The sequence below is a fragment of the Suncus etruscus genome, chromosome X (genome assembly GCF_024139225.1).
Source record: "Suncus etruscus isolate mSunEtr1 chromosome X, mSunEtr1.pri.cur, whole genome shotgun sequence".
Classification (NCBI taxonomy): Eukaryota; Metazoa; Chordata; class Mammalia; order Eulipotyphla; family Soricidae; genus Suncus; species Suncus etruscus.
The window spans coordinates 92,646,864-92,659,272 of NC_064868.1; the positions used below are offsets into that span (position 1 = coordinate 92,646,864).

The 12,409-nt window shown below is 37.0% G+C and overlaps 1 protein-coding gene across 2 annotated transcripts in view; it reads right to left on the bottom strand.

The window, feature by feature from the left end:
• Positions 1-12,409, bottom strand: part of GABRA3 (gamma-aminobutyric acid type A receptor subunit alpha3) — a 211,418-nt gene that overhangs the window by 103,348 nt on the left and 95,661 nt on the right. For both annotated transcript variants that reach the window (XM_049767503.1, XM_049767504.1), the window contains exon 3: positions 8,552-8,673. In XM_049767503.1, coding sequence (XP_049623460.1) covers positions 8,552-8,673 — 122 coding nt within the window. The remainder of the gene's footprint in view (positions 1-8,551; positions 8,674-12,409) is intronic.

Below are 12,409 nucleotides of genomic sequence, written 5' to 3' on the forward strand. Positions count from 1 at the left end.
CCAAAGTAGTCTGTGGGAAAAAAGAAGATGGATTGCATCACTTTTCCTAACTAGAAACTGTATTACAGAATGATAGTAATTAAAACAGTATGGTACTGGAATAAAAACAGACCTTTTCATCAATGGAACAGAATCAGAAATCAGTAAAAAGGACCAGAAAAATGAAATGGAAAAAGAAAAGCGTCTTTCACAAGTGGTGCTGAGAAAATTGGTCAGCCACATGCAAAATAATTAAATTTATACCTCTGCCTGACCACATACAAATGTCAAATCAAAATGAATTAAAGAACTTGGTCTCCAATCTGAAACTGTAGTCAAAGGAAAATGTAGGAAGATCACTCATGATTTGAAAATAGAGGCATCTTTAAAGATGAAACACCACTGACCAACCAAGTGGAAGCAAATATAAAGACATGGGACTGCATAAAATTAAGTTTCTGCACTTTGAGGGAAATAAAGACTAAAATACAAACACAGCCCACAGACTGGGAGAAATTATTTTCTCACCACTCACTTAAGGGTTAACATCCAAAATAGATAAAGCACTTTACAAGATAAAAACTTCCAACCCCATGGAGAAGAGATGAAAAGAAACTTCCTCAAAGACAACCAAATGGGCAAAAGGCATATAAAGAAATGCTGCATATCAATAATAATCAGGAAAATGCAAATTAAAGCAAAAATAAAATAATAACATGTCACACTCAATAGATTGGCACTCATGACAAAGAACAATAACCAATGGTGGCATAAATGAGGGGCAGAGAGAGAGTTTCATTCACTGCTGTTTGGAATATCAACTGGTCCAGCCTTTTTGGAAACAATACGGACATTCCTCAAAAAACTAGTAATTGAGGGGTTGGGGAAATAGTAAAGCTGGTAGAGCACTTGCCTTGCATGTGGCCAACCCACATACAATCTCCAGAATCCTGTATGATCCCCCAAGCACAATGAGGCATGATTACTGAATGCATAGCCAAAAGTAAACTCTGAGCATCCTTGGGTATATCTCACAATTCAAAAATAAAAATATAAAAAAGAAAGAAAGAGAAACAACCTAGAAAATGAACTTCCATATAACACTTCACTATAACCCCTGGACGTATACCCTAGGGACCCAAAAGCACAATGCAGAAACTAATCTACATTCCTATGTTCATTCATGATAGCCAGAATCTGGAAACAATCCAAGTGCCTGTGAACAGATGATTAGATAAAGAAGCTATGGTACATCTACACAATGGAATATTATGCAGCCATTAGGAAAAAATGAAGTCATAAAATCTGCTTATACATGTATAGACCTGGAGAATATCATGATGAGTGAAATGAGTCAGTCAGAGAATGATTCAAATTCTATTTTAAACTGTTTTGTGGGGCATCTATTTGCTATTGAGAAAGAATTCACTCACTGAATTTCAGACAGACCCAAATTTGATTAATTCACACATTTGAAAAGTAAAGAAGACAAAATTCTAAGCAGTTAAAAATTCTTAGTTCAGATCACTGCTAGGAAAGCCCAGGGGAAAAATTGTATTATCTATAGTTTTATTTTTTCGAAGATACCCTTTGCTATGTGAAGGAAGGAGTTTTATTTTGTCCCTAATTCATTTTATCATGAATGGAAGTACTGGCAAATATTTTATTTTGTATAAGCTGAGATGTTAACATATTTTCTTTGCAATTATATTAGTACACGAAATGAGCTTGAGCTTGACTTATTTTTAAATTTAAATCAAACTAAATTTTGAATATAAATATTTTAGCCTTTAAGAACTATCATTAATTATATTTACAAATATTGTGTTGCATTAATTTTTAAGAGGCTGAGGAAGTAAATAAAGTGATATAGCACATCATCTAGCATGTGGGATGCCCTGGATTTGATCTCATTTTTCATGATCCATTATGTACTATGAGGTGAAACTCTGGTAGCCTTCATGCATTAGGGAGTATGGCCTTAGTGCTCAAGAGCACCCTTCAGAGAGGCCATGCTAGCACCTCTATACACATCACCAGGCTTCAGTAGCACTAAATCCCTATGCCTAACCCTGAACTTTCAGGCCAAGCATCACAACTAGCTCCTATTTAAAGAAAATAAGAGTGTATGATGTGATTATTTAAAATCCTTCTGTTGATATAGTGCATTACATTAATTGACTTGGAGATGTTGAGTCATGCCTGTATCCCTCTAATGTATCCAACTTGATTTTAAGTCCTTGTAATCAATTGTAGAATTTGGCTCACTAATATTTAGTTGGAAACCTTTGCATCTGTGTTCATTAGAGATAACAGTCCAAAGTTTGCCTTTTAGTGATATCTTTTATTTTAGTTTCAGTATTTTTCATCTCATAAAAAGTGTTTGAAAGAATTGCCTTTTCTTAAAAATTTTTGAGGAATTTGAAAGGGCTTTTTACTAGGTTATCATCTTTGAAAGCTTGCTAGACTCACTAATAAACCCAACTGAACCTGGACATTAGTTTGGAGACAGACTTTTGATTATCGTTTCTATTTTCTTGCGTATAATTTGTCTGTTCATACTTTTCTTTTCCCTCTGGTCCAGTCCTGGAAAATTGCATGCTTATGAAAATTGGTTCATTGCTCCTAAGTTCTCCAATTTAGTGGCATAAATATGCCCAGAGTAGTCTCATGATCTTTTACACTATAGTCCTAAAATTAACAGTATTGTAAATCATGGTGTCTAAGTAAAAAGAAATGAGTGAGAGTAAATTGAATGTATAGGTGTTTTATAGTCACTGTGATGATTAATGTCAGTTTCTACTTATCTATTCTTTTCTTATTTTTTTCTGTCTTCCTATGTGTTGAGTGTTTTTAATAATATTTTTATTTAGGCACCGTTATTTACAAAGATGTTCATAGTCTAGTTTCAGGTGTACAGTGTTCCAGCACCAATCCCAACACCAGTGTCAACTTTTCTCCATCCATGTAAACAGATGCCCTCCCAACTTACAATCTGCATCCTTAATAGGCACATTTGATCATTTTACTTTAGATCTTATGCTTGCAGTATTAATTATGTACTTTGGATATATACATTTTATAAGTACCTGTACCACCAACGTTGCCAAGATCATATTTATTATCTCAACCTGTCTCAATCCCCTATAAAATTTAAGAATATATTTTCAGAATTTAGAACACTTCTAGTAAGTTTGTGTGGAATCATAGAACACCCCAAAATAGCCAAAACTATACTGAGAAGTAAAAACTTGGGAAGTTTCTGGTTACATGACCTGAAACTATACTGTAAAGCTATAGTTATCCAAAGAGTATGGTACAGAAATAAAGACAGATTCTCTATTCTTAATTCAAGAATCCAGAGACAAACTCTTACATCTATAATCAATTAAATCTCAATGAAGTAATTAAGTACATAAAGTGGAGTAAAGTATGTCTCTTCAACAAATTGTGCTGGGGAAAACTGGATCACCATATGCAAAATGTGAATATGAGTTGAGTCTTTTTCTTCTAATTTTTGTGCTGAAGTCACATATCTTCTATCTAAATATATACTTTTATAAAATATATATATTATTTTAAAATAACTTTAACCATTTAAAATATTTTGTTTTATTTTATGGCATACTCTGACAATAACCAGCAAAACCTTTCTGTGTGGCAATCTTGGAATGTGCTGTGTTTTGAGACATTAAAAATTAAGAGATCAAAAAAGTTTATGTGTGTAAACATATATATTATTTACATATTTATGTTTCTTTTAAGCTATTCAATGTTGTTTTGCTTGAGTTATTTATCATTGAAAGAGATGTAAAATATAAAAAACTGTTTTCTACTTGCCCACTTTTTTAATTTCTCTGGTTCTTCCTTCCTTTGTGTAGATCCATACTTCAAGCTAGCATCATTTTCCTTCTTCCTGACATAATTCCCTCATCTGCTGATGATGAATTTCAGTTTTTCTAAGTCTGAAAAAGTGTTCTGCCTATATTTTAAAAATATACTCTCTGCAGTTGCATAATTCAAAACTGACAGTTTTGTCAGGGCTTTAAAGCTGTTGCTAATTACTTCTTGCATGTTTGTTTCTGACATGAAGTCTGCTGTCCTAAAATGGTCTCTGGGCATAATGTTTTGTTTTACTCTTTCCCTTTAAGATTCTTTCTGTATCACTAGTTACAGGGAATTTTTTTATGAGTATCTGTTGAGATAGTTGGTTTTCAGGAACTATATGCTTTTCCTTAGTGCATGCTCTGCTTTCCTTTAATGAATCCAATTTCACTTATATGATGACACTTGGAAGCAATGCCTATGTGCAATGCAGGCCATTATTTTTTTCCTATTTCATTTGTTAGGCACTATTACTGTGCATCCAAACTCATTAATATTTGATCTTTGTATTGAATCTCATATTAGCCCCATCAAGTGCACTTTTACCTAAGATATATTTCATATCCACAAGCTTGGTTTTATTTAACCTATGTGTATTTACACATTTGTGTTTCTTCTACCTCCAATACAGGAGATCTAGGTACAAAAATATTGTTTTAATGCATTTGATCTACCATTTTCTATCTGTGCCATTTATTTATCTGTTTTGATTTGGTAGAAGTATGATTTGGGCCCCACCTAGCCATATTCAGGGCTTACTTCTGTCTCTCTACCCAAGGATCACTACTAGCAGGCTCAGGGGAAACAGATGGGGATCAAACCCTAGTCAGCTGGGTGCAAGGTAAGCACCATACCTGCTGTACTATTATTTCAGCCACATGGTTTGATTGATATTTAAGTCCTTTGGAGAATTGTATACTTTTTGGGTTTTGTGTCAGTTAGTTTTTCATTTACTAGAAGCCAACTATTGTGAATGTTGTTTCATTATACATAAAGCACTTTTGTATTGTTATAAGTATTAGTTACGTTTTTTATTAAATAACTAAGTTGCTTGGCATGGTCAGCATCATAAAGCTTCATTTTCAACTTTGTTTCATAGTAACCCCTGCCAATGTTAGCTTGGCCACAACCACCCAAGCTAAATCTTGAGAAACCTTACCCCAGGCATCCAGTTTTAAACCTTTTCTCCCTCTGGCTGACAGAAACACAAATGTTCCCATTTTCCATGTTAGTGGTCCTCTCTCAAACTTGCACTATGCCCTCTTATGCATGAACTCAGTAGTATGTATCTGAAAACCCAAGGAGAATCTACTTGGATTTCAAGCTCCCTTTCCCCCAACTCATTGTTTGTAGTGCAACTTTTGCTTCTTTTCTACAAATTTTAGCCAGGTCGGCTTTGGTCTATTTACGAATATGTCTTATTTGCGGAGGGAGTCCACCTGGAACCAGAGTAATCTTCCCTCTGCCCACTGAAGTAAGGCATTTCCCCAGGTCATTAGATATTACAATACTCAGGTTCACTTGGGTTTTTTCCTTGAAAAATCACTATCCTAGGCTGTTGGACTCTGTCTCTGAATCTCACTATCAGGCTCAGATGAAATAGTAAAATTCTGACCCCTGCTATTTTATGTGAGCAAGAAGCAAAAAAAAGTGCACCCCAACTTTCATGGAGCTTCATGCCCAACATCTGCAGCAAAATTCACTTTTGTGGTTTGGGGGAGCCACACCCAGAGATGCTCAGAGGTTATTCTGGCTCTGCGCTCAGAAAATCACTCCTTATAGGCTTGAGGGACCATCTGGGATGCCAGGGATTGAACCTCGGTAGGCTGCTTGCAAATCAAATGTCCTACCCCTGTACTATCACTCCAGACCCCAAAATTCACTACTTCCTTCCATTATCTGAGTTTTCTCAATCCTACTTCTAAAAAATATAAAAGAAAAAAGGAAGCTCACCAACCATTCATACAGACAAGGAACTTAGAGTCTAGAGGTTTTTCCAAACCTCTCTCTCCCCACAGACATCACTCCTTTCTCCTGCATAGTGCAATTTATCCCTGCTTCCTTGCCAATGACACCTTCTCCAGTGTACTATTCTTCATAATAATCAAGCAAGCATCATCTAACCATTATCTAAAAACAAGCATCAACAGCAATATCAGTTTACTGCCAACATAAATAATGTTACTTAATAAATGAGTTTATTATAATAGAAGAGGTAGAAGTCAATATTCTTTCATGTCTCTGGTAGGATTAAGTAAAATTGATAATATGTTGAAATGGAATCATGGTACTAATATAAGTACATTATGTATGTATACATGCATACATAAATTTCTATTCATTTACAAATATGGACTGTGTATATGTTCATATATATGTGGAAATATACCATTGTGTTCCTTATATCTATACAAAGAAATCATATCTGTGATTTTTCCCAATTATATCTCCTGAATGGTCCTCGAGAGAGGATGTTTCAGTGACAAAGAGAACAGGGAACATTCAAAAGCTGAATTTAAAAAAAGTTCCCATTTCTTTCTTGGAAAAAAAATGACTAATCCCAAGGCCAAATAAGAGAAAATCCAATAGCTATAATATACTGTTCTGTGATAAATCTAAAAAAACTCAAAAATATGAAAAAGTATCAAAGGGAAATAGAGGCCAGTTCCATTGTGTCAATACTGGAAATTATCTGTAAATTTTTAATCAAAATGTATAGTAACATGATTGAATTACAACTAAGAAAAGTAATCATTCATTTCATGCTGATAGTTAATCATTTGCTTGATTTTGTTTTTGTAGCACATTATCAGTACTCAGGTCTCGCTCCTTGCCCTATGCTGAGGGATCGCCCCTGGTTCTGTGCTCAGGGGTAATTCTTAAACTGTGCTCAGGGATCACTCCTGGCTCTGTGTTCATGTCTTTTTCCTGGTTCTGTGCTCAGGGATCATTCCAGGCAGGGCTCAGGGGATCATAAGTCACATCAGGGACCTAGTCTAGGTTTTCCACTTGTAAGGCCAGCAACCTGCTCATTGTACTATTACTCTGGCTGAGAAGGAGGATTTTTTCTGTAAAGTACTACTAAGTAGAGGAATATTATAAAATGATCATTTGCATTGTAACAATCCAAGCAAGAATATGTTTTTTTGGTTTTTGGGTCACACCCGGCAGTGTTCAGGGGTTACTCCTGGCTGTCTGCTCAGAAATAGCTCTTGGCAGGCACAGGGGACCATATGGGACACCGGGATTCGAACCAACCACCTTTGGTCCTGGATCAGCTGCTTGCAAGGCAAATGCCGCTGTGCTATCTCTCTGGGCCTCAAGCAAGAATATTAAACAGCTGCTCATAGTAAAAAAAAAATGAACAGAATAATCTAGAAGCACTACCCCATAAACTGTTTATTATCAACTAAAATAAAAGGTAATTTTAGAGTTGAGTGACCTGGTGGCCACTGAGATCACATGAATGGAATGGGGGAAAGAGGAGAAGAATCATCGCGTCCATCTGCAGCAGGTAGTCAGCAAGGAAAAGCCGCAGTTAACGCCTGGGTGCTCTGTCCGAAAAGGAATTCAGAGCATCTCACCAACACCGTGAAGAACAAACACACAGTAATCTGACAGGGAGGAGGTTCAAGACACGTGAAATCAAAGAATCATGAATTGAATCCTCTTAGCCAGGAAAACTGCTAGATGGGGATGGAGAGTGAAAACTGAATAAAGATCCTGTAGGCTAAGCATCAAACCGGTGCCTATCTTTAATGGATATAAACCTTACACCAATGTCTATGCTATTAATGCAATGGATATATATTATTGAAATGATACCCATGGTCTCTTGTCATGTTATTAACTCGTTTACTTTGTTTCAAGAAATATACACAACTAAATAGGGACACATTGATATCTGGAATGAATTCTCAACTGTTTCAGAAAGAAAACAAATCACACACTCACATATTCCTCCTATACACTCACACATACAAACACACTCACACACATTTACATATTCACCCTTTAAGTACAGTGCAGGACAAGATGGTGCCCTGAGCCCATTGTGAGCAGAACAATACGCTGCTAACTAACATTTCACCTAGACCCAGATTGTTCCTCTTTGAAAAAGCAATTTGATGTCTCCTCAGGGTTTTGAGAATAAAACCGTGTTCCCCAGCTTCTAGCTGAAGCTCGAAAAAGCAATCTTCCTAGCTTCATTTCAAGGATGATTCATTGCCCACATCTGCCATCTAGACAGACTTTTATTTTGCCACCAGAAATGGTCTTGGCCAAACCTTGTGCTATCCTGCCTTATGAGGCATGATACCTATGTGAAACTCAGAACTTCTAAACCCAGGACAGAGGGACTGACCATGCAGCTGAAAGGTAGATCCAGTGTTCAATGCTGGGGGGAGGGAGAAATTTGACCTTATACAAGCTCATAGTCAAGATATTACCTAAACATCAGAATTTCTTAGGGGCTGGAGAGATAGTACAGCAGGAAAAAATCTAACTTTGTACCTAATTCACTCAATTCAATCCATAATGGCCTAATGGTCCTCTGACCCCCCCCCAACCCTGGAAATAATCCATGAGAAAGCCCTGAATATCACCAGATGTGGCCCCCAATATAATAATACCAACAAAGACCATTTCACAGTGGGAGCTAGAACAATATACAAAGACAGAAATTGACCTCCAAGGCCGGGCCGCAGCCGATTATCGTAGCCATCCAGAAGGCGGTCCAAGATCCTGGTGAAGATGGTGATGTTGTCAGTGCTGTCATCAGGGATGTCTGGGGCGTGCTTCGGGGACAGGCTGAGCCATGAGAAGAGAGAGACAAAGAAAACGGTTCTTAATAGGAGCCAATTACACTCTAAACACTTTCATTCTGGAGATTCTGATCAATAGGTAGGGCCAATTAAGGCGCCCATATCTGCAGTGAGCCAGGACAGTTCCTATTTGTTAAAGTGACCACCTGAGTGGGAGGGATGCATCAGCCAGCACTATAACCATCTCTCCCAAATGTGCAGCCACCCCACCATTAGTACAGGAGCTCACTCCAAAACTGTGTCCAGAATGTACCTCAGAACTATAGCTGGCATAAAACCATCCACTACCTTTTGCTGCATGAATGCATGGACCTCAGTACTTTCTTAAGAAATCACTTATAAATGGAAGTTTGAGCCCCAATTTCCTTAACTTCATAATCCATATGCAATTCTGAGACCATTCAGTGCATCCTTTGTGCACAAAAACTACAATACTATTACTATGTTAGGTGCTATGGCAGGAAAATGGGAAAACTAGGTGAATTCTCCTTTCCCTGTGGATAATATGGGTGTTGCCTCGATGTCCAACAACAGATGAATGGATCATTAAGATGTGGTATCTATTCACAATGGAATACTACATGGCAGTCAGAAATGATACAGTCACAGACTTTGCAGCAACGTGGATGGACCTAGAACATATTATGTTAAATGAAGTAAGCCAAAAGATGAAAGATAAACATAGAATGATAGCACTATTCTGAAGCACCTAGAACATACACATTATATACAACTAATACTCAACAATCAAATAACAGGGTTTAACAGGGTAGAAACTTCAAACACTAATATGATACCCTGACAATGAGGAAAATGGAAACAACTTGACCTAAGAGCAAGTTATCCTACCTCACCAGCTAACGATAAGACAAAATCAGAAGACTTGTCACCCTTTGGTCTATCCAAATGCCAAATTCTCGATTTACAGATGACTGACTGACAGAACCATGGCCAGACTGTATGTATCCTGGGACCAATAAAAAAGCCCTAGTCTAGGGTGTGAGCTACGACCTGCATAACAACTATGATCCCTAGTTCCAGAGGTCTGTCTGAGACTATTGCAACAGAAAGGGACTTCTGGAAACATAATGAAAGAGGCTATCTCAGGCCCCTTCCTAGGATCAGTGCAAAGACCAGGACCGCCAACCACAGTAGACAGATTAAAAATACACTGAAGGAACAGAACATCTAGAACCACAAAGAAAGATATAATCATAAGTTCAACTCTTTGACTTGTGCAGATACCAAGACCTCTAGAAACAGAGGTCTGATTTTATCACCCATGACGGAGCAGAAGTCTTCCATACACCACAAAAGCACCAAGGGGAGAGTAAATGAACCTGAAAGGAGTCTATAGTTAATCCCATGACAATATACTTCAAGGGTGGAGAAACCCTGTATCTCTTAGGCAAAGGAAATTCCTTTTCGAATGACCCCAATATTTACTGTGCATTTGCAGGAGGGAAAAAAGCACAAAACAATTTTATTATTTTTATTATTATTATTATTACTATTATTTATTTACCTATTTTTTGTTGATTTCATTGTTGTGTTTTGGCTATTGAAGTGGGTGTCTCCATTTATATTTATTTATTTATTTTCTTCTTTTCTTATGTGCTCTGCCACATTTTTTTTTATCTCAATACCATGGCTTTTATATGGTGCTTACCCTTTTTTTTGAATGCTCACTGTTTATTTTATTTCACAGTTCTTTATGTACTGTTGTGGTGTTTCACCTTCTTTTTCCCCTTTGTCTCTCAAACCAAGGATGAAAGCCTCTAGAAGGACTCTGCCCATTTCAGAAGTATTTGATCCTTTTTTTCTTTTTTTTTCTCCAGGTTATTATTTTTTTCTTCTTCAAACAAAACCACATAACTTGAACTATCTAGTCCCACCTCCCAATTGTGGGGGGGATAAGGGAGATACCAAGACCAAACAGGTGTAAGACCACTAAGAAGTAAGCTAGGCACAGAGGGGACCACTTATTCTAGCAGCCCCAGGGTTGAGGGAAGAGTATATGGGAAGTAGGACGGGCATGGAGGTGGAGGGAGGACAATTCGGTGATGGGAATTCCCCTGATTTTATGTTAATATGTACCTAAAATATTATTGTCAATGATATGTAAGGCACTATGATTAAAATAAAAATTATATTTAAAAAATATGGGTGTTGCATGGATCAAAAAGTAAGGTGATTGATTACACATGGACTTGGTTTAAGGAGTCTGAAGACATGCCTGTGACATTATTACTAGTCTGATCTCAATTGTGCCTTATAATACCTCTAGTATCATCTTTTTCAACTTCCAAATTAAAATAATTCCACAGATACATTGTTGTTGTTATTACTATTCAATTACCAGATTTAATGGTTAAAATCTAGAAGTATTAAGATTTCTCTTTGATTAAATAGTAGTTTACATATTTGCATGCATTAGTCAAACATTAATAACAACCATAACTATTGGTACCCCCTCAGCCAAACGTCACAAAGAAATCTTTGTGATACCAGAATTCAGTACATGGTAGAGACCATTGGCTTCTTCAGGAACCAAAGCACTGGAAATGAACAAATGTGACTGGGACACTTTCATGGGAAAGGGGGATGGAAGAATAGTGCCAATAGTGCCAGATCTGAAGAGAAAGCAAGGGAGACGAAAGTGAGGCGACAGCCATTCTTCTCAGTACACAGATAATTCAAAATCCACTTTCCACGAGCTATGAAGACAGAGGCTATGGGACATTAACTGAATTTTGCAAACCTCCTCTCATTCTCTTAACTCACACAGTGGGTAAACTTGACTCCGATTAGTCTAATTACATTTTTGATCTACTAATTGAATTAAATATAGTCCTTGGATTTGAAGAAGGAACTTGAAAGGGAAAAAATGTTCATTTGTCATAGATGAATTATAAAAAATTTGAACTACTTCTGAGGCCAAAGCCATAGTCCAGAGGGAAGGGCACTTGACTTGCATGTGACCAACCCAGGTTTGATACCCAGTATCTCATATGATTCCCCAACCGGTTAGTTTTGAGCCCTGAGCACAGAGCCAGGAGTAAGCGCTGAGCACTGCTGAGTGTGGCACTCGCCAATAAAAGATTTTAACTACTTCAAGTAGACAGGAATTCTAAAGTCCCTAGACATACCTTTAAATCACCCTTAGTGTTAACTGGAAAGTTAAAAATTGGATCCAGAATTTCTGAGTGTAAAATCAATGTCCTCTGTTCCATCCCTCACTGCCTCTGTATTGATATATTCACAACAGTCTTCACAATAACTGAAACATTTAAGTCAAATATCACATTTAAGTCTAAATATCACTACAAAACAATAGTCAATAGATTTCCCTATGATTATTATCTGCTGGGCACTAAATTAGTACATGACAGGATGAGAAGAATTTTGTCCTAGCAAATAAGCAACACACTCTTCTATCACTGAACAGAAACAAATAGAGTCTGCTGTGTTGTGACCATCTGAAGGCAATACAGGGCATAGCAACGAATCAGGAGACCTCATGATAGAAAAACCTGAAAATAGTCATTTCCCTTTATTGTACAATAGCAAGCCTAAACTGAGAGAAAGGATAAAGCTGATTAATCTGACCTCCCAAATTATTATGGCCCACATTGTAAAACTATTGGCATCACATCTGACAGGAATCCATCACTGCAATACAGAAGTGATATCACCGATTCACTTGATGCAGGTAATACAGC